The 24,174-nt window shown below is 34.5% G+C and overlaps 1 protein-coding gene across 2 annotated transcripts in view; it reads left to right on the top strand.

Moving 5' to 3' along the window:
* Positions 1–24,174, top strand: part of LOC145690326 (protein phosphatase 1 regulatory subunit 14B) — a 413,214-nt gene that overhangs the window by 171,483 nt on the left and 217,557 nt on the right. For both annotated transcript variants that reach the window (XM_081765111.1, XM_081765112.1), the window contains exon 2: positions 6,058–6,333. In XM_081765111.1, coding sequence (XP_081621237.1) covers positions 6,058–6,333 — 276 coding nt within the window. The remainder of the gene's footprint in view (positions 1–6,057; positions 6,334–24,174) is intronic.

The following is a 24,174-nucleotide window of genomic DNA, read 5'->3' as shown; positions in this document are numbered from 1 at the left end:
GGTTATATCAGAAGGGGACTATAACATATTTGGTATCTAATGAAAGGCCAAAGAATGCAGATTTTAGTGCTTGATTCGAAATTAGGTGACAGTCTATAAGAAGTGAATTATTTACGTATAAAGTCAATGTAAATAAAAATCAGCATACTTCCTTGCAAAGTTCCGTTAGCAGGTAGATAGACAATAGAAAAGGTTATCTCTATTGAAAAGCCAGTAGCTTTGAGGCGAAGCACGACTCTTGGGCGTCAAACCCCTTTTACAAAACCGAAATTCTGGAGAAGAACAAGGCAGTTGGCGTTTAGATCGGGTCGGTGAAGTTGCTGCTCGTGTGAAAATAGTTATTTTCCAGAACACTATAAATTCAACGGTGTTAGTTGCAATGGAAGATAGGTGCATACCTTTATTTTCAAAGTGAACTTAATTAAGTGCGATAAGTTGCACCATTGGTGTTCAAAATAAGTTAAATAAACTGTGTCAGTTTTCTAGACTATATGCATTTAAAGATCCAATCTGACACTACTGGAAATGAATACACACATCTTACGTATGCAGCAACAAATCATTAAAATATCTATATATATAGAGAGAGATAGAAGTGCAACTATAACCAAGTTTGAAGTGGTTACACAGTGGTGGACTCAGTTATAATCAGGTACCAAGGACTTAATCTACCTTAGGATGCTACGGAAACCGTTTTAAAAGAATACTATCAACATGAAAGAATAGACACTAAAATTGTGATTAATGCTTTGAAGTAACGGACACACCTACCTGGAAATTAAAGAAGATGAACTGTGCAATAGATACAAATACATATTATTAACTATGAACTAGTGATAAAAAAAAATCATAAGAGTTTTTTTTTTTTTAATTATTTTAGTTCAACTGTGAGCATATCTTATATCGATATCAATTAAGTGTTGTGGTTTAAGTGATTAAGTGCTGTGTTTATAATAAAAGTGTTTATTAAACTACATGGAGTTATCAACTTCCCTAACGGAATTTCGGCTGGTATGGTAAGTACCAGAATAATTTGTTTGTTTCTTGCAGGTTTGCTGGATTCCATGCTCTTTAATATCAGATGTTCGAAACTAGTAAGGTAATCACACACCTATTCTTTGATAAACCAAGGTGGCAGATAACTCATGCGTAAGTCCACATATCAAAGAAAGTCCGAAAGGGGCTACAGGACTTTAAATAAGGAACTCACACTTACAGGAATGGCATTATAGAAATTATATATATATTAATTTTTTTAATCTTAGCTCTACCGACTTTTATCTAAATTTCAGTAATTTCTATTATTTTATTTGGCATATCTTTTGATTTTCTTTAAATTTGGATGATACAACATTCCTGTAAGTAAAGGGGTAGTAAGAGAGAGATTTACATATGAGTTTCATACAGAGATTTCTCTTTTCCTCCCCTGCACTCCACAGTTATCTGAAACCTTCTGCGTCACGAGAGGTTTGCCGCGAATCGTGTTATATCACAGCGTCTATATACTATTGGAGTATGTTGTGTGATGACTTGCGTATCTTTAAACGTTGATTGCTCTTCATTATGCACAATCATTGTGTCAATTGATACTCTTCTTCTATGATTCATGTAACTCTAAAACAGAGTTTGGGATCTTAGACTTGGGTGCAGTGCCGGATTTACGTATAAGCTAAACAAGCTTTAGCTTAGGGCCCCACTCTCTCCCCCCCTCCCCCTCAGATGAGGGAAAAACTGGATTTACGTTTCCAAAATATAAGAGAAATAGTAAATAAGTTAAATCTGCATATAACAACAGTGCTTCGTGTTGTGTAAGTCCTATGATGTAAGTAATGGGGTCCCTCCTGCTACTCGTAACCCGCTTCCTAAAATATCACTAGTTTCTTCATTTCTGCATATAGGATGCCTACGTTCATCTGGACACATAAAGGGCTCCATTACCTTGAATAGATTAGGGCCCCACCAAACCTAAATCCACCTCTGCTTGGGTGATCTAGTGTTGCTCACGAGATTCAGGAAGTCTCGTCTCGTGGACATCACTAATTGTGCCCTTCTCTGTCCTCCCAGCAAAGGAAAAAAAAAATGCTGAGTAACCCTTCTTCCATTTTTTAACTTGTATAGTTACCAGCCGAAAGTTATTCTGAAACCTACTTTTCTTTTAAAATGGTTGTTATATTCTCGAATTATTTATTAAATCATCTTGTGCTATAATTTTCCGTGAGTGGGCAGAAATACATCGAAACTTTGACCAAGACGTATTTTTTCTTTAAAATAAAAAGAAGAAAACTAACAGTCATGTGTGATTTGTTTTTTTTTTCTTTCTTGAAAAAACTGACAGTCATATGTGATTTGGTTTATTACGATCAGTAAATGATAAATTATTTTCAGTAACTTTGATAACGTAAGAACATGATAAGACGCATAGTAGACATAACTCAGGGTAAACCTATTATTACTTCGAGATATCAAATAAGAGTTAATTTATTTAATTTGTTTATGAAATTGGAGTAAGTTAATGACAACGCCTTTTCTTTTTCATTCTGAACCGAACTTCATTACATACTTCCTGATTCGAGTGGAAAATCTTGCTTCAATTCCCGGTTGGACCTCATGTGGTTCCAATTCCAAGTTAAATTGTAGGTTTACGTCCCGTAAACTAGTAAGATAGTGATTTCTAAGTAGTGTTTATGATTTAATCACTTCTGCTGTAGGTACGATTTCTTAGCTCTGTAAGAAATCAAAGTTACTTTTATCCGAGGAATATCGATTGACGTAGACCCTGTATAAATAAGTATCTTCATAATTAAGCTATTATAACCCAGTTTTCGAATATTATACTTTAACGTAACCTTAATTCCCAGTCTCTCCAATTACTCCAGCTCTATAATTGCCAATTTTCTTTCACATATAGAGTGGCCCGTAATTATGTATATGATGTTTGATTGGCTGTAGTATTTGTAATTCTGGACAAAAAAGTTTCGATATGACAAGACTATGTAGCCTGAGAGTGAGGATACCGGTCACTGGACTTAGAACCGTTAACGTGTGCCAGACAGGAGAGTGGCTGAACGAAACATTCCCGAACCGCTGGATCGGTCGACGTGGGTCTGTGGAGTGGCCAGCTCCATCTCCCGATTTGTAGGCAGCTGTCTTTTGCTTATAGGGTGTTTTCAAGGACACAGTGTATCTACATCACATATGGCCGATCTACGAGAAGTTATCACAGAAGAGTTTCACAGGTTACCAGCAAGTGTCTGTTAGGCTGCCTGCCGCAAGTTGAAAAAGGTTAGGAAACTCTGGTCTATAGGCATGTATCCATTTTGGATGGTGCATTGCTGGACCACGTCATGGAGAACAGATAGTAATAAAGTTCTTGTAAGGAAAAGTATGAGAGTAATGTATTTATGTTCAAATCATGTAGTTAGTTTCTTAACCGCAATCTTTGAAAAATCATATTCATAATTATAGGCAATCCTGGTATTCTATTAAACTGTAAGGAAAAGCACTGTCCACCGTTTACCCTTTTTTGTTTAGTGACATCGCCTAGTAGTGTTAAATGGTCTAGAGAATCTGTCTTGAAGCATAACGTCTCATAGAGAGAACTCAGAAAATACTAGAAGTTAAGGGATTTAGTTTATAATAGGAGTAGTCTTTCGTATGCGCTAAAGAAAGCAGTGCTGTGTTTCTGTAGTACTTTTTTTTTTTAATAAGAGTTTAAGATAAGAAAATTTTATCAGTGGCATTTTGGTATTTCATGTTATCTTTCGTGGTATAGAAAAATTCCTTTTTTATAGAACTTTACTTAAGTTGACTGTCTATCTCACGTGGCTTGATAGCTTCAAGTTATTTGTTTATGTTTCATAAGTGTCCGTCAATACTATAAAATGCGTTAAATGCAAAATTCAGAATATATATATATTTTTTTAAAATCAGATTTACAGTTCGTTTGTTAATAGACCTATTCTGAAATAAATATTTCTTTCTTATTAAAAGAAAAATTAAACCATATGAAACTGATTTACGCAATACAACGTATATAACTGAATGAAGTGGTGAAAAATCTAAAAGAATAATAAAGAAAATATACAATAAGAAAATAATAATTAAAAAACTAACAATACATAACTACCAATACAAAACAACTAATAATTCCATACAACTCTTTGGCGTATGGAATCCGAAGATTCAATGGTGTGTTCACAAAAGTTCTCCTTAAACCAACTAGATCCAGTTTGTACTGTGTGTTTTTATATCTGCAAGATCCATCTAACATATTGTCCTCCGATCTGCTCCTAGGTCTTCCTAATTATCATTTTCTGATTGGATTTCCAGTTAAAACTTTGAAAGCGTTCCTACTTTCTTGCATTCTGGCTAAATGGCCTACCCACCTGAACCTCTTAGATTTGATGACCCTAACAATAATGTTCGATAAACGGTATAAATTTTGTAGTTCCTCGTTATGAAGTTCCTCTTTTGTCTGAATATTCGTCTCAAGATCTTGTTTTCAAATACTTTGTCTACGTTCATCGCCTAGAGAAAGCGTCCATGTTTCCCAACCTTATAGAACAATAGGCATGATTATCGTTTTATATGTTTTAAGCTTCAAATACCTCGACAGAATTCGCGACGACAAATGATTTTCGACTGAATAATAATACGAAATACCTGCTTTTAGTCGACATTTAATTTCTTCGTCAATATGGTTTTCGTCTGTTAATATTGATCCTAGATATTTGAAAGGATCCACTTTATCGAAAGTATTATTTGATATTGCAACGCATCCATAATTTGCAGTATTACGATCCGGACGAACTTCCAAGTATTTAGTTTCCTCAGCATTTACTTTTAAATACATGTCCATGCAAGCGTTTAATAAGATCTCTGCATTTCTTTCTATTGTTCTATTATCCCCTATTAAATTTACACCATTATCATACGCCTTAACTTGGTAAATACCACTAAGCTCTAGTCCCTGGTTGCTATCTTTGATTTTCCTTATAGCATACTCCAGGACAAAGTTGAATAATAGTGGCAACAACACATCTCCTTGTTTCAGGCCATTCTCGACCTGAAAGCTCGTGAAGAAGAATTTTCCTGCTCGGACTTTATTTGGGATTCACTTATATTTTAATCTAACTAGCGTTTTTCGGTATTCCAAATTCTGTAAGAATATGGTACAATGTTTCTCTTCTAAGCGGGTCGTATGCCTTTCCCGAAAATCAATAAATAATTGATGTACCACGATATTGTATCTCAATTTCTTTTCGGGTATTTGTCAAATACATTTTTCGGATAACAATACATAAACGTGAAAAATGCAAAAGTTAAAACTTTAGATGACGTCAATTATTCCAATTTCACGGTTAAAAATGAGAATTTGGTGAGTAAAGAATCCGTCAAAACCTAAATTAAGATTTTTAGACAGTCTTAAACGTTCTGCCAGTCTGGACATAAAAAAAAAAAAAAAAAAAAAAAAAAAAAAAAACTATAGGACGGTACAGTCTTTACAATACCGTACATGAAGGTTTCTCAATCTGCAGGTCGAGATCAAGTGCAGACGATAGTAAGGGAGATGGGAAAGTAAGTTTAAATACAGAGTCGTAGGTCAAAGGAAAAAGAAAAAGAAACTACCGCACTAATAAAGTTTCTTCTTTTTAACCGTTGTTATGTTGTTCACCGGTTCGAATTCGTAGTAAAATATGTTACAGATTGAAAATGGTTTAGAGAGCTGGGGCTCACAGTTTGCAGTATCGCAAGAGTTTAATCTTTTATTCTCTTTTGTTTCTTTATATTTTTTGTGTTATGTATTCAGCATTCAGTTTTTATGTTTTAAAATGTTTTTTATTGGAATTTTGTGTTTGTTTTAGTTGCTTTGTGTTTGTTTTAGTTGCATTGTGATTATACGCTTGAGTCGTGTTTTCTACTAGGCATATATAGACAAACAAAAGTATACGACAAAAGAACAATGACTGAAAATTAATAATTCATTATTTTTTTCTTTCTTTAGTATATTGAAGTGTAACAAAAGTTTTAATGACGCATTTTCTCGTTTGATTACAGAATAAACAGCCGTTTCCGATGGAGTGTGGTGTTTCGGCGTCGTATCCTTCAACTAATGGAGGTGCACCTAATGGTATAATGGCTGACGTGCGCAGTGAGAGAAGTCCTGCAAAATCCGGTTTACACGTGAACTTTATCGACAAAGGTGAAGTGAAAGAACGAAGAGAGAAATTTTTGACAGCGAAATATGGAACGCACCAAATGAGTCTGATTCGGAAGAGGTTGGCCGTCGAGATGTGGCTGTACGACGAATTGCAGAAACTCTATGAATCAGCGGTGAGTACAAATTTCATTCAGTAGATTGGTTGACTGAGAGTTAGATTTGTGTGGCTAAGAAAGGAGCATTTTTTTAAACTTTGCCACTTACCCTACCCCTCTCTAAAAAATTTTGGATTGTTATTCATAGATGGAGTTAATTGAAGCAAACTAGAATTGTGCTTCTCTTCTTGTAAGCCAATGTATTAACATTTACGCAATATATGGGTGCTAGAGTGGCTGGCCAATTTATATATAAGGTTCAGTTTTTTCAACTCGAGACTGCAAAATATTTGGTGAAACAAGCTAGGCCGGAAAACGTGTTTGAAATACATAGTTAATATTGTATTTTGGAGTTAGATATTCATCTGTGGTAAAATGAACTGCCTGATGGAGGGCAACTTTGGAAGCTTAAATAGGGAACCGTTATTATTATTATTTTTATTATTATTATTATTATTATTTTGCAAATTGGATTCTGCGGAAAATATAAGTAAATTAAATTTGAAATTTCTTTTTGACTCGTGATAGATGGCGCCGTAATCAATGAAAACTAGTTTCAATAATGTTTCTTCAATTGGGAGTCCGGACATTTCATTGCAGAATAAATATGCGATAAACAGTGTCATTTTTAAAAAATAACCTTAAATGTTTTCTTGACTCGTATCGGTAATAGGTGACATGGAAGATTGCTCAGCATTCGGCATGAATTCAGATAATTCAAACGTGACAGCGCAATTCGGTGAAACGTGTAGTGGTAATCGTAGTTGGCTACCAAGGATTTTATCGACTGCATCTCTCCGTACTAATGAAAGTAAGTGAAACTAGTTTAAAAACAACAAATGAACGCAGTTCAAAACAACTGAGGTAATTCAACGAATCGTAGTAAGAATTTATTCAATTGAATGTGGTGTCAGTAGTGTACTACTAGTATGTCAGTTGACATCCTGATCATATGGTTCGGAAGAAGAAAGGGTTGTGGGAGGCAAGACAGGTTGCTGTCAGAAATGAGACAACTTGATCTACCTACACATCTTTTTATTTGTTTTTTATAACAAGTCTTGTCAAACAGGGTGCACTTTCCCTATTTTCATTTTTCAACCTTTTTTGATCCTAAATCTTGATTCTTGTGCTGTGAAAAAGGAGACAGACAGAGGAAACGCAAAACTAAAAGCATTATCATCAATTTATTGCTTTCCAAATAAGGAATGTAACTTTAAAAGAAATATCTGGGAAGATGAAAGAACAAATCATGGCATTTCAGGCGTGTGCATCACAGCAATATTTCTACATTCAGAAATATTACGATATTTCAGAGGGTCTATCATTTGAAACCGATATTGGTATTCCAAGGATAAGCAAGTGAAATATTTTTCACTTGATTTTGACTGAGAACCTGGTTTACAGAATTATCTAATATCTATCTATCTATCTATGATAGATTTCGGTTTTAAAAAAATCTCTGTTTATCGCACATTTATTCTACAATGAAACGTGGGACTCCAAACGTTAGTGAAACTAATTTTCATTGATTGCAACACCATCTATCGCGAACTGAAAAGAATTTACTTATTCTTCCCCCCCTCCCGCATAATTCCAATCTGCAATAGAATAAAAAAAGTTTCCATTTAAGTTTTCAAAGTTCTCCCTTACCCCACCTCCAGAGGTGTGTGTGGGGGGAGGGGGCTGATTTTGTCTCAGGTAAATTTCCTCCTCCAAAATATTAACTTTTCATTTCGAACTTTTTTTTTTTCGGCTGACACTAGATATTTTGCAGTCCCAAGTTAGAAATATATATTGTGTAGCCTATATATAAAAACAGAGCACATTTTTGTGTTAATTACTTAAAATAACAATTGTTCAGTTTGTATATGAGTTTTGGTTTAATTTTTTCTAACACCAATGGGAAGTATACCGCAAATTTTAGGATATTTTCTCTGTAGTTTTTGCTAAAAGAGCAAGTAAAAACTAGACTTTTCGGAGATTATATGCAAACCTTTTACAGATTGTAACATTATAATAAGGAAAAAAAAACTGATCAACAAATGTGAAGCTAATCTATTGTCTTCAGCAGTGTTTAAAAGCTAGCAGACCTCGATAATTTCCTTCTCTTATCTCACTTTTCAAAAAGACACTATGTGATGCAAACACAAGATAATGTGTTCTTATCTTCACGTACCGTTCTTCGCAAACAGCGTTGAGCGAGAATAATATCTTACAGCTATTTCCAAAGATATCTTCTGAAATATATGGCACCGGATGATAATATTTTTTGACGGATGTTTACATTATGGTCATTATTGTGCGGCTGTCCTTTTGAAACTTTTTCACATCGTATGCTGGCAACAGATCTCTTTTTACATCGCACCCACTTGAACATCATCGTTCACTACTTGTAATAACGTAGAAACTCTAATTGCATAGTACGAAATTATAGCAGGCAAATATTTACAGAAATGCGGAGTACTAGTTTCGCAATTTTTTTCTAATATTAAGTAAGATGTTGCGATTTTTTATCTGCGGACTTCTGATATTCTTTACAATTGGTATTGCGTTCACTAAGATAATGTGTATGAAGCTAGTTTACATATTCTTAAATCGATCGTGATTCCTATATAGATTAAGTAAGAAGTTCCCAGATTTTTTAACTAAAGGACCAGGACGTTTTTTTATATGCCTTTTCCTCCGCTTTCCTCTTCTCGCAGGTCGTTTTTGTTCATTTGTTCAAAAGTGACATCAAATCAGCAACTGCAGCTACCCACTCCATGCAATTGCCAAGGTATGTGTTAGCAATCCGATCAGTCACATCATCATGACTAGACTTCATGACCGTTTCTGCCGACTACATCTTAAGTCCCGTAGATAAGTGTGAAACTATGCTTTCCATCATTGACCTTATTAGCTTATTACTATAAAAGAAAGACAACTCTGATGGTCATTCTTTACACCTTGAAAACAAATCTTTCAGTTTTACGTTCCACAGTTATGCCAGCTATGCTAAAGGAAACGGTAAATATGAGAAATGAATGCAATGGTGGGATGAATAAAGTAGGAGGAAATGGAAGAACCCCGAGAAAACCCTCATACGTGGTATTTTTCCACCACAAAGTCCACTTTGCGCGAGTTGGGTTCGAACCAGGGACCTCACACATCAAAGGCGAACGCTCTATCACTGAGCCACCGTGGTCCCCTCTTTACGTCTTGACTTCTAAGAAATATTATTATGATGCATTAAAAAAAAAGTTAATTCGAAAGGTTTAGACCTCAATTATGTAGCAAGCCAACTCAATCGGAGTTTTCTTCTTCTTTCTTATAAAAGAGGATCGATAGTATGATTCAAATCCCAATTTAAACTGTAGCTATTGCTCTGTTTAGGCCTTGCTGCTGCTGACAAAATACGTAAGTACAAATTCATCAGTCTGTCAATGTTACTGTATTAAAACCCATAAATTTTCTTCATGTGTGTCTGTCTTTTCCATTGTGTAGGCTTAATTATAAAGATTCTAAACTATTTCTGAATTTACGAGAATCCGGATTGAAAGATACTATGTGCAGTGAAACTAAATATTTCTTTTCCGTTGCCCTGTTCTCGCATACTATTATGACAGGTAAATTGTTCTCTAGCCACTATCTCCGGAATGGGTTTGCTGTAGGTTTTGAATCTGTGGTATCTCGTTTCAGCACTATATGAGAAGTGAACTTACAGCCTAATGTGAAATCCGAAGCACATAAACTTTAACCAGGAATCGAACCCGATCTGCTAACCATATAGCCAGGGAAACTCTCGTGCTGATAGTGAACTACTTTGTTGGTATAGTTTTTGTAGCAACCAGCAATGCAGTTGTGTTCAGTAAATTATTCAAATAATATACGAGCAATGAGACTGGCTAAAATGCATGCTTAATAGCACAATAATTGAGCAATACGGTATTTTTGGACAAGATACCTTAGTGCTTGTAAAAATGCTACAAAGTAAATTAATAGTTATTTTCGAGACCTTTCGTGTAGTATAGTAATAGGCTGTGAGTACTCTATACTTGTGGTGTCATATTATATTGCACTCAAATTTGTGAAGTATGGCTTCATGTATTGTACTCAAATTTCTAGAGTGTGGTGTCATATATTGCCCTTAAATTTCTGGAGTGTTGCGTCATATGTTGCACTCAAATTTCTGGAGTGTAAGAAAAACTGTGTGGACCTATTATCGTATTTGATTAGTAAGTAGTTCTACTTACGTTTGTGGAATTAATTTTGTGAGTAAAGTTTTCCTATATTTTCTATGAAAGAAATTCTTTACCCACTGCTGTTTCTTGGCAGATTAAGTGAGTATGTATGTATGAATACGCTTAGAAAGTTGTCAGATATTCGAAGAACACAGCGAATTAAATGAAAACTTCTAAAGGTTATGAAACACTGCGCAATGTACTTGCACAAACGGTTGCATAAGGTGTAGGCTTCGTTCCGATCCATTTAAAGACCCATTTACTTCTATGGTGCTGTTACATTGAATATTTCTCTATCCTACGTGCTGTCTTCTTGATGACAATGCGCAATTTGGTTGAAAGCAGTCAGAGAGATGAAAAACCAAAATACACTTTTCGAGGCGAGAATGCGAGTCCTCTCAATTTGTTCAATGGAATCCCAATATTTTTATCCGAGAAGCCATATGATACAGATGATCTGATTCATATGGTAATAATTTACACGAAAGGGAATTTGTTTCCTTTAATTCATACCTGATAGTGGGGACCTTAAGCCATAGATAAAAGTAAGCTACAAGCTAACAGGTTTGCATATTGTGGGAAACCGCTTCTGAGAAGGCTATAATTTATCTACAATCTCACAAAGATTTTTTTTTTTTTTAAGTACATAGGAAGAGTTACTTTTTCTGTATAACAATAGCACTGTTGCTCGAAGGTTACCTTATCAAATGTAAACATGGGAGAACAAAGCGCAAAATCTCTGTTTGAACACAATTCACTACACAATGCTGCCGACAGTTAAGTTTCCTCTTATTTACAGCTAGATGGACAAAAAAATGAAATGTGTTCTGATAACACCTAATGTTTGAACTGGTATTTTACACAACAATTAATTCCCAGTACGCATTATTTACTTCTTCCCTCTTATGTGTGTGGATACACATTCATATGTGCATTCGCTCTATATGAACTTCCGTGAATGCTGTATCTCAAATGCGGGAAACCATTAAAAAGAAACAAACAATGGATGGTTTTCCGCGGTGTATACTGAGCAACGTCACAATCAGATATTAAATTGCCTGCAAGGAAAAAAAAAAAAAAAAAAGATAAACTACCAGCTACAACAAAATATCGTCCGAAAAAAAAAAACACACAACTGTAGAGCCCATTCAATTTTGTAAATGAAATATGAGAGGATTTAATAGATAGTGAGTAGTTATGGCAGAGACATAAGTTATTACACTGAAATCGCTCCTGAGAAACTACCCTACTGTACGCTTCACTTTTTATGAGGGATTTTCCGCACATTATTTAAAGAAAAAAAATCAGCGAAAAGATTCACTATCACGACATCAAAACAACTCCTTGCTGTTTACATATGTTCTCGTACAGGGCATAACATTTTTTTTTTTTCCTTCGAAAAAGACATCTACCCGCCCAGTGTTACTATATAACACACTTTAGGAAAAGAGGACAATTTATATTCCACAAAAATATTCATATTATACAGCAAATTTCGTAATGGCATAAAGAGAATACGGTATATATTTATACAGCTGAACTGTTACAAGACCGAAAGTAATACAGTGTTTCAGGTCAAGTTGTATAAGTTTCAATTTCTTCACCTTTAATCTAAACATTTTGTGTTTCAATAATACTGTATATATTGCAAATCTTGGGAGTTGAGACAATTGTTTGTATACCTCAAAAAGAACACATTTTCGTATTTTTCTAAAAGATCGTCTCTGGACCGAAAAAGAGAACGTCTGGTAACTCTATCCCCCCTACCTCTCCGAGAAGTCAAATACTTATATCTGGTGTCAAAATGGAATCACCAATAAATTAAAATTAAACAAACGTAGATGCAACAATCTGGTTATAAGGAGTAAAAACTACTTTAAAACTATACGGTCAAAATATATGATCCCATCTTATCAAATGGATGAAAGTTTTCTTTTGACGATAACTACAGGACTAACAGACACTCTTGAGTACATGTATATAAGTTCTCTCTACATTGGCAAGAAAAAATTAACTCAGCAAGTGAATTAGTGTCATAATTTTTAACAAAATAATATGACTGGGATCAAGGATAGGATCCAGATTTAAGTATTGAAATCCGATATCGGCCAAATGTAAATATATCGAAATATTGCTCAGCTCTAATTACTAAAATTATAGACGGTGAACTATATAGGTGACTATTGAGGCAATGGAAGAAAGAAAAAAATAATATCCAGGGGAAGGCATTGGTTGAACGAAATGAAATCTATATATTAGATCCTATCATATGCCAGGGCAATCTATTCATAATTATCATTATCTACTTCTCTAAGAACCTGCTTCGTAACATCATTCTTACGTTATGAATATGTTCAATTCCTTTTCACACGGTTTCACACTTATAACTGTATGTGAATTATAACGTTCATATTATTAATTTAGTTAAATTTCCATGTAGTGCAAATGATTTTACTCGTCTGCATCCGGATTGCTTAATGCGTTTGAACTCTCTAAAAGCATTAAAAAAAATTTCCACTCTGTTCCATTCATGGGTGTCAGACCAAAGACCGGGAAGAAGTAACGAGTTTTTTTTTTTTTTTTTTCCTCAATATATAGAGCGTTCTAAGAAAATTAATCTCCCTATATTCAAACGGAAGTGTTGGATTTAACGATTCTGGTTTTAGCGAAAATGGTTAGAGGTATCAATATTTGTGATTGTTATGATCCTTATTTTGTAGATTCATTGTCCCAATAACAAGTACTCTACATTGAAACTAGAAGAGAGAGAGAGAGTTGTTTCACTTTCGGATGCAATATTTAATTCAAATAGCTTGAAAATCTGTCTTTATTTCAAAATGTGAAACGGAGCTCACTTTTTATCTTTTTTCTTTTCGTTGCCTTCCTCAAGAAACACTTAACAAGGTTTTCTGCTCCAGTAGATTTTATGATTGATTTTATCTACTTACCTTTTACTCGATAGGGGTACGTGCGGTAGATAGTACGTGGTAGTGGTCACCCCTATTGCCGTTATGTTTTGATCCCAGGCCCTGAGAATTTATGGTGGACAACATCGTATTCGTGAATTTTCCAGTAGCTCTCCTGTTTTCTTCCGCATCGCACACATTCTTTCCTGTTATTAACCATTATTAACATTAATCATTAACCACCCTCTTTCTTTAGTCTTAGGCGTGGCATGAAATTTCAGGTTTGAGTCTAGTACCCAAATCAGGATGTTGTTTGATTATCCGAAAACAACAAAAAATTGTGCGGGTGGCGTCCTGGTTACAGAAAATTTCGCATCCTGGCCTAAATGGGAATAAACGTGCAACGTTAATTTAAAGATTGTTTCATTTGAATGGATATGGATTGGTATGGGATAATTTCACATAGGCTATATTCATTCTGTTTCAATATATAAAATCTCCAGTTCAAAGTGACGTTGATATTTGTATGAGGAATGAAGCTGTATTAAGGTCACCGAAAAATTGACCAATCAGAAACTTTGTTGTGGTAGTTACAAGTGGAAAATATCTGTAGAAAGGGACAATTGCACGTTATGACACCTGTTCAGAAGAAATGTTCAGCAAGATAAAAGGAGCACACCAGGAATATTCACGAAGTGGCACCAGCTCAAATGTGCTCTTCCAAATATCAATTTGTTACTTATTGTGCTCCAAGTATAGTAAACGAAACTTTTAGAGAACACATGTTAATTAATATTAGAGTTTAACATTCCTTTTCAATACTGAGACAATGAGACAGGAACAGATCGGTGTATCTGCGATCCGAACACTATTCAAGGTAAGTACTTAGTGACTATTTCAAGGGGTGGCCCCGGAGGGAATTTCCTTCCCGGAACTACGAAACTCTCCACGGGAGAAATTTTCTGAAATCATCACAATATGGACCCCACCGAGAAACCAATTTGCCGTCGGTTAGAAGTTCAGCCTTTCTTTTTAAGTAACATAACTATAGGAAAGGAACCTTGCCGTTTAAAGGTGAATCTGATGGTCTACAAGAAGCATACCCGTCAGCCATTTCATGTTCTCCTTATTGTGTCCACTCTGTATGCATGTATTTCCTTCTCTGTCCGAATATCGGTTCGTACATATCGAAGATGCACACAAGAAATAATGGTTAAGAATGGAGATGGCATTCTTGAAAGTTTCAAGAAAGATTTATTTATACCGTTAAGAAATTTCGATATACAGTTGGAAATAATCACTGGTGTAAATCACCGTGTGCACATGTCCTTGTTCAACTTGAGTCCAATGCCAAATCTTGTTATATTGTTGGTCAAGTGGCGTTGGGAGGTAGATGTAGTTTTGAGTATAAAAATATATATTTCGAAGAACATCAAGTTATAGTATCTGAAGAACTACCAAATTTCAATTTTTTAAATTGAATTAAAAGTGAATTCCCAGATATTAGTGAAATTCATTTTCTAATATCGGTGATTGTTTCGTTCCAAGATCGTACAATACTGTATACTTTTGAGTCCTTGATTTCTCATGGTAAATATTCAGATTCACAAGTGAAGTTTACTTCCACTTTTCGCTTAAAAGTCTCCTTCCTTATCCTTCTTACATCATAGTAGCCTATTAACGTTTTTTGTTTGTGTGTGTGTGTGTGTGGTTTTAATTGTTGTTGTTTGTTCCACTTGAGAGTAAATTATTTCGCGTGTACAATATTACAATACCTGCCATAAAAGGTAATAAGTGAACAATTTTACACGAAATTTTGAGATTTTTCAAGAGCACACAGAAAGTTTTTTTTTCTTCTTTTCTTTCCTTTTTTTAAGCTTTGAAGTGCAGCGGCAAAAGAAGAAACAATTTTTTTTTTAAAAAAAAAAAGAAAAAAGGAATAGGAAGTGCTAGGAAAAAAAAAACCTTGTTTTCCTCGATTAATTTCGTTGGATTCATAATGGCTGCTAATAAGTTTCACCTATTAAGTTGTTAACCTCGCTGCAGGTGCTTCTTCGAAATATACACTTTTATGCTTCGGAATCTCTCCTCTGAACACTGTTCTTTTTTTGTCTGATATGAAAGATTCAAGTGAAAGTTCTTTTGATAGTCAACTATATTTTATATTCTTTTATTTTTTTAAATTTCTTTTGTTTCTGTGAGATGCTCGGTTCATTCATTCCTCTTCTTTTTTTTTCTTTCGGAGATGAAAGAAGAGCATCGAAGAGAGAACGAAAAAGAAAAAAAGCAGGTCAGACAGTGGGAAACACATCTCTAGATGAGAATCTGAGATCAGAATCTTTTGGGAGTTAAGGCGTCTTCTCCATCTCTGCAAGAACAGCAATCCTTTATCTAGAACGGATGAATCTGCAAGTTTGACATGAACGAAAGAAAAGAAAAAGTTGAGAAGACAATGACTTCAAAAAAAGAGAGAGAAAAGAACTTTTGGAAACAGTTGGTTTTGTGTGGTGGTGATATTTACTTCTCATGGCCTAAATTCACTTTGAAAATTGCCGGCGTCACTACTGTTTCTTTCGTTATCAGAATCATCATCATTTTCTTATCAACTCCAAAGCTAGATTAAAAAGCCAATGCTACACTTCTGTATTAGACACGCACGCAGGTCTAATTAGTTGGAACAAGATATAAACATTGATGGCATTCATAATGATAACTTTCCATGTAATGAACATTTTTCGTTTGGCGGTTAATGGATGAGTTACTTGAAGGAGATATATTTTAAATACATAAAACATTTTCTTCTGTCTGTGCCGAAATATACATAGAATAAATGCGCCAATTTTCATTTATGTTGAATTTTATTTAGTTAAAATTATTATATATACGATTTTTTTTATTGTAATGTGTTCATAGTGTGTAATTGAAAGGAACCATATTTGAGAACACATGTGTAACGTTTTTAGTTGCGACATTGTATTATTAAATCAATCATGAAAAATCATAATTACATGTAAAAGTCCAGTAGTTTGGTTCACGTTGTTCTGCAAAATTATGTCGTGCAGAAATCAATATTGGAGATTTAACTTTCTTATGAAATTAACTGTATCTCATAATTATTTTTCAGCAAGACATGCACTTGATATACATTGCGTGGTATGTCATATTTAGGAAAATTCATTATTTTTCTCCCAGGTGTATACTAAAGCAGAACTTCTGGGACTGACTGATTTTTCTTTCCAACACGTTTGATAAAATGCTACGATTTGCTTCTTTAATAAGCAACATAGGCGACTACTGAGGAGTCTTCTCCGGTAAACTAGTTGCAAGTACACACTTAATTAGCGCTAGCGCATCACGTTATTTGTAGGTTATGAATTTGTTGATTCATTACTTCATAAAATATAGCGCTTCCACCCTAGCATACTGCTGTTCATGTCTGTGAGCGAAGATTTGCAGTTTGACGCATTTCTGACTATTTGTGTTTTACAGCGCAGTCGAATTTGGCGCCACGGTGGCTTAATGGTAGAGTGCTGACCTCTGGTGCATGGGGTTCCTTGTTCGATCCCTACTCGCGCTACGGGACATGGTGGCTCAGTGGTAGAGCGCTTACTTCTGGTGCGTGGGGTCCCTGGTTCGATCCCGGCCAAGTAAGTTTGTGGTGGACAACATCGTGTTCATGAGTTTTCTCGGAGTACTTCGGTTTCCTCCCACTTTAAAATGCTACCAATTCTTGCATCATTCACTTGCTGTAATCTTAGTCTCCTTTAGCCTCAAGGGCATAATCGTGGGATGTTAAACTGAAATATTTTATTTTCCCTACTCGCTCCAAGTAGACTTTGTGGTGAATACCACCCGTTTCCCCGTTTACTCTCACTGTCTTCATCCCACCACTTTATTTAATCAATACGTGCATAACGAGACGTCAAACTTAAAAAAAAAAAAAAAAATAGAAACAATATTAGCTTGTGTACTAAAGGGTTAATTTTGTTTCTCTTTAAGAAATTTAAGTTTGGTGCACGTCTCATGTAGCCTTAAGTGCTGGAAAAGAACACTGAACTTCAATAAATAAAGAATGAACTAATGCATAAGCCAGTTTCACATAGTTTTATTGTATTTTGCGTATTATAGGTAATATATCAGTAAACTTAAGCAGAGTGCCAAGATGTCTCTTTAGAAAAAGAAAGAAAAGAAGGGAAAAGAAACACAAGTTCTTATGGAAATCCCTAGGAGTCAGCTGTTGAGCAAAAATAGTAGAAGAGTACAAGAAGCGAGCAAAAATTTTGAAGTGGACTTTTTCCCCCTGGATTTTTTTTTTTTTTTTTTTTTTTTTTTTACTGATTTGTTTCGTTTACTTTCTTTCAGTTAATGAATCTCATTGTTGTATATGTATTTCATTTATAGTACTAAACGAGAGTGAGTACAATTTTTGTATTTCCAGATGTTACTTTTAGATACAACGTCAAAATCATCTGCTGTATCATCCACAAAAATATATTATTGTTATTGCTGTCTTATCCAAACCGATCCATCTTATTGCTAGTGACAGCCAGCGCAATCACTTGTTAAATAGTCTCATTCACGTGTTCAAGGGCGGGAAGGAATCGTGCCGTTAAAATTTGAGTAATTCATTATTCGAATATCCGAAGAATTATTCGGACGCTTCTGTTGATAAGGACGCAAGTTTATATATAAACTTCCCGCACTCCCATCACAGTACTAAATGGTGCTAAATCTTTCTATTTGTCATATATAGACTAACACTTCAGATTACATTTAACCACAAGCACGTTAACTAAAATGAAACCAGTTGAAGGTATGGTGCAGGAGAGAAAATTTTGACGAGTAACAAACAAATGAATGAGCGAGATGAGGCGTACCTGCCTAATGGTTCTTTTTACGTTCGCTTTTACCTTTAACGTGCATAGCTTATTGTGAGTTTAATAACCGTAATTATCGTCGGCTGAAGCTCGTGAAATGGCAATCTTGTTTTTCTCCATGCTAATACATACTTACTATTTCTCACTCACTCACTCACTCACTCTTTCTTTCTTTCTCTTTCTCTCTCTCTCACACGTGCACACTTTTTCAAGTAATTTTTAAAATTAATTAGAATATTTATATCCAACTTCCTCGCAAGAGGGCTTCCACTAGTTTCTCATTGTTAGTAAATCGTGAAGGACATTGAACAAGATTGATAAGAATTTTGTACTAATTATCTTTTTCTATGGTTTGCCCTCTCGGTTGAATGTTCTTATCCGCATAAAACCAAATATAAAAAAATAAAATGTTGGAAATATGCCAACACTGATCTAACAGTGGGAAATTTTTGTAAAAACTCATAATGGTTAAAGACATTTATTAACATTAAGAATCCTAGGAGTCTTCAAGTATTTTGAAAGAGTTAAATCTCTTAGTTTTATGTTTTATGGTTATGCTTTTCATGCTAAAGCGACGGATGATTAATGAAAGTAAATGCTTATGAAAGAATTAGTGGAATCATAATGTGGGAGGAAAGTGAAGAACCTCGAGAAAACCCAGGGAGACAATGTGGTTCACGATAAACTCACATGACTTGTAATCAAACCAGGGACACCCAGCACGAGTTTCCGTTAGGGAACATGGAGGAATAACGTTATCGGGTACGGAAAGGAGGAGTTGAATTGAGTTGATTTGATTTTGAGTTTAACGTCCCTTTCAGCAGCGAAGCTGTATGAAACGGGACCTACTGATTAACATGAAATCCGAGCCACATGAGCTCCCACTGGGAATCGAACGGGGTCTCCCACGCCAAAGGCGCGTACGCTAATCGCTTAGCAACGAAGTAGCTCATAGAAGGAAAGATAAGCAGCCATAGCAAGGATACATTTGAAGTATACAGAAGATTTAAGGAAGATAATGTATAAAGAAATGGATGAGTGTGGTGTAGAACAGTGGTTCTCAACCTTTTTTGACGGACGACACATTTTACTAAACGTCCAGTGCATCGCAACGTGCTTGTCTGGTATTTTTATTACCTAGGTATAAATAATAATAATAATAATATCTATTATAATAGTGAAACTTAATAGTTTTTATAATGATTCTATGTAGCACTGAGCATTATTGGTGCCGCAGGTGGTGTTGGCTGGTACAATCTGTCTCGATTTTAACTAATTATTATTAAGTTCTTCATTATTTATAAAGTCTAAAATTTTGCGACCTTAGGGGACTGCGTGATACACCAGTGCGTCGCAACACATCGGTTGAGAACCACTGGTGTAGAATACGGGAAAATGGAAAGTAATGCCAAACCAAACGAAACATCTCTTATCAATAATAATAATAATAATAATAATAATAATAATAATAATAATAATAATAATAATAATAATAATAATAATAATAGAATATTGTATTTTTAATTAAATGAAGATTCAAGCTTTGAATAGCGTTGACAACTATGGGGGTTATGGATGTACACATTTTTACATATATCAAAATTCAGTACAATAAGTATAAACAATACATTATCCATTAGGCTTGGAGAAAGAATCGAGCCCTCTATTTTCATCTCACGCTATACTGAATTACATATACTCAGTTATGATAATAAAGTGCATTAGCATAAATGATATTTCCGTGATTGTCTCCCTGTAATATTGCATTTGATACACACGTGTTGTCGCAATATTTTAAATGCTGGCTAATAGATTCCTCAGGTGCTGACCATATTACAACGTATCCACTAAATAAATCTATTGTTTTTTTCATTGTTCTGACGTTGGCATTAATATTTATGTTGATCCATTTCCTTCTCCTACCATTCCGCACATACTACGCTATTGTGTATGTATCTATATGCGTGTGTGTGTGTGTTTTGTTCGTATTCTTGTCATGTGTCGCAATAAGTCTTCATTTGGTAACCATCAGTGCTGCATTTGCAATGTCAAAACATGTGAACAATTTCACGATGCGACACATGTGTTGTCAATTCGTAGCGCACTCCATAACTATATATATTTTGTGTCGGTATCTGTATGTACAGTATATAAGAGCTGTTAACAGAAGTGTAGAAGTTGTCTGACTCGAGGTATACAGTCACCATGATTCTGCAGTTTTTTTTGAAAGTACCACTAAACCTCCCAGGTACCATACAGTAAAATAAATCATGGCGTATGGTAAATATACTGGGTGAACCCAATGATTTATGATGATTTTTCATACATGATTGTGCGAATATCAATGTAATGGTGGAGGAGTATGCATACTCAGCATTTCCTGTAATTTTAGTGTCCATGAGTTCGTGGCCAGTGGATAGGGGCACCCAGACATACCGGTTTGACCGGGACTATCTCGGTCTTACATTATCTGGCTTTCCAAAAGTTGTTCAAAACTCCAAATGTCCCGGTTTTTCTTTAAAATAAAGTTAATTTCGTGTAATGTTATATATAATATAAGCTTCCATTATAATTATTGATACTCAACAGATAGAAATAATCTGTTTTCATTTGCTTTTGATGATTGGGGTTTTAGATATTTAATTCTGATATTTCAATAAAGGGCAGGTGCGGAACCATGACTATGCTGTAAATTTTCGTAGGGTGTTCTTGATTTTTATTGTACATCTTCATAGGATATCTCGGCTTCTTAGTCTGAAAATCTGGGAGTCCCCCTAATGGAGCAATCCTAGGCCTGTACTGTTACTGTAACTTCCCAAACGATATTTACGATGATTCAGAATTCTTTTACCGGCTGAATTGAAATCAGGGAAAAAGATATATATATATATATATATATATATATATATATATATTCTTAGCTTATAGGTTTATTTGCTTCGTCTGTTCCTAGCTTAAGATATAAGTAAAAAGAAATTAAGAACAAATAATAAAGAAACTATGGATAACAATAATAAATTATATAAAATGCAGTGAGCTGATCAGTACGGGACTGTATACTTACTTTTGGGCCACCCTGTATATATGGTTCAAATATGATTTAAAGGAAAACATTACCCAATAATTCAGAGTAATAAACCATACCACACTGCATCGTTAAGCAGATTTTCAAACCCGCAACTGCACTATTATCTTTTTTTTTTATTTTTTTTTATTTTTTTTAGTGCGGGACTAGGATTGGTCCACTGGTCACGAACTCACGATTACTGAAGCTGTAAGGAATGCTGAATCAACACCACCTAGATTTGAGGTGGTGTTGGCTGAATCCGCGTAGCTTCCCTACCACTACATTGATGTTCACTCAGTGGCGTGTCAGAAACCGCCACAATTCGTGGGGCATTGGACTAATATTATCTTTCCATTTTTATATACAGTAGTAAGCCAAATGGGTCGTATTATCTGTAATTTGTAATCAGTAGTAATTACCTGTATAATTAGTAAAATCATAACATTAAAATTCGTGCTAGTTTCAAAGAAAAATACAGAGCTGTAGTCAGCAAGCTTTCCTAGAAGGCCCATAACTTTCTGAGAAGCAGAGTGTTCATACTAAAAACCTTGTTTAGGTATGTGAAACCATTAAAAACTCACCACATATACATATTTATTATTATTATTATTATTATTATTATTATTATTATTATTATTATTATTATTATTATTATTATTATTATTATTATTATTATTATTATTATTATTATTATTATTATTATGTGTGAAATACTCTACCTTATTGAAACGTTGGTTTTGACATTGTGTGTGAAAATGGAGTCACAGGTTACAGGAAATGCATCAATGACTCATTCATAAGGAAACAAAAACTGTTTATTATAAAGTTCATTTCTGTGACTACATTTACATGCGTATGAACAGTAAAATAAATAAAACCTCGAAGAAATTCGGAACATTTTTATGCAATAGTACATAAATTAATAAATTCGAAATTGGCAAATGAAAGTAACAACGTTCATCTTTAATACAAATAATGAAGTGCTTTTCTTTGATAATCTGTTATAAACGTTCTTTTTTTTTCTCTCTGTTAAAATAAACACACAACAGACGAATACTTATTCTTATTAGGGAAGGCAGGTTATTGTTTGGAGAATAAACTCTACTTGCTCCTTCCGCTAAACTACACCCTTGGAAAAATTCTTCCCCATTTAAATCAGTGAGCTAATAAAAGAAAACTAAGATGGTGTAGGTACTCAACACCGTTAAGTGTTTATAATGAAACGTCATTTCCTTTCTTGTTCAGAAATTAAAGTTGTGCTGGGAAGTTTTTTTTAAATTTAATTTAATTTTTTTTATTTAATTTTATTTTTATTATAATGGTGTCCAAACTCTCACTAGTTGGAAAGGGCAGCGCGACAGATTTGCTATCGATTTGTTCATTCTTTTTTTTTACCTTCATTTTTTCTTTTCGTTTCATTCTTGATTCTCGTCGTGACTAAGACTGTAAATAATACATGATCCTACATGTGTCATCCGATCACGTGATTGCCAAGTTGGATTTTCAAAATAAGAAAAATAGCTTCTAAAAGAATAGATAAGTGGCATTAGTTATAGATCTTCATTAATGCAACAAAGCAAGATAATCTTGAGGTGCTCTGGAAGGTTGGTGTATTAGAAAAAAAGAAAAGTTTGTCAGGTAATATCTTTCTCATATGATTTATCATTTATTTTGATTTTTGTTCTGCTGAACGTGAAAAAAAAAATTATAAGTGAAAGTTCATTAAAAACACAATATTGATATTCAGGAGGAATAAGTGCCCAAAAACAAGTGCAAAGTGTACACAAAGCTGAAAATTCTTCCTGTCCTCGCTCAAATTCCTTGTGATAAGGGAAACTAAAAGTAACAATCAATACTTATTTGTTCCTGTGTCCCCATATTCAAGGTTCGTTTGTCGCATATAAAATTCTCCACACAATTGGTTTGGCATACTTCAAGGTAACTGTAAGGTATTTATTTAGAGTATTTTGAATTTTTTTCCCCTGGGTACTTAGAGTAGAATAAGATCAATCCACCAAATAAAATAAAAATCATTTCATACATTCGGTCTTTTCGATAAAACCGTATCTTACTACCGACTTTACCGAAGTTTACTTTAGGAAGGCATGGTCGTAAATGCAGTTTTTTTTTTTCTGGGCAAATCGAGAGGCAATAGGCTGTTCGGAAATTTTCCCAGGCAACGTTGAGAATTTCCGCTTCAACAAGGCAATGTTCCTAGAAGAATTGTAAAAATTTTGAGTTGTATTCTTCAGTCAGTAAAATTGCACTAAGTATTATTAGATACGCATAAGTGACATTTGCACTATCACTCTCTCTCTCTCGAGGTGAGCCATTTGTCCTTGCAAGCTGTATTCCATTTGGCATTCCGGACCTGCTCTGCACCCACGTCGCTCAGCATCCAGATGGAGCAAGTGTGTTTGTTGTGATATGAAGGAAAAGTCGTAGAAAGCGCTGAGTCGACTAAAAGAGAGAAAGAGAGAGAAAGGAAGAAAAGCATCAAAGAGAATCAATAATTTTGTTGTTACGAGCAGAATTTTTTTTTCTCTTCTCTTCCAGAAAAAGATGAATAAGGAAGATTTTAAAGGCACAGGAATAGAATAAAAATGAATGAGAAAAGAGAGAAAGAAGAAAGATTGCATGAAATAACATTTCTTTTATGCAGTGTCGCAGAGGCACTATGGATAACTTTTTTTTTCTTTTTGTCTGAGATGCATTAATATTATCGTATAGATAAGATAGTTTACAGAATCATTAATGGTGATTAATGTATTACTCATAACTTTTCTTTA

The sequence above is a fragment of the Thermobia domestica genome, chromosome 7, assembly GCF_964235325.1.
Source record: "Thermobia domestica chromosome 7, izTheDome1.hap1.1, whole genome shotgun sequence".
Lineage (NCBI taxonomy): Eukaryota > Metazoa > Arthropoda > Insecta > Zygentoma > Lepismatidae > Thermobia > Thermobia domestica.
This window is presented reverse-complemented; position numbering and strand designations above follow the sequence as displayed.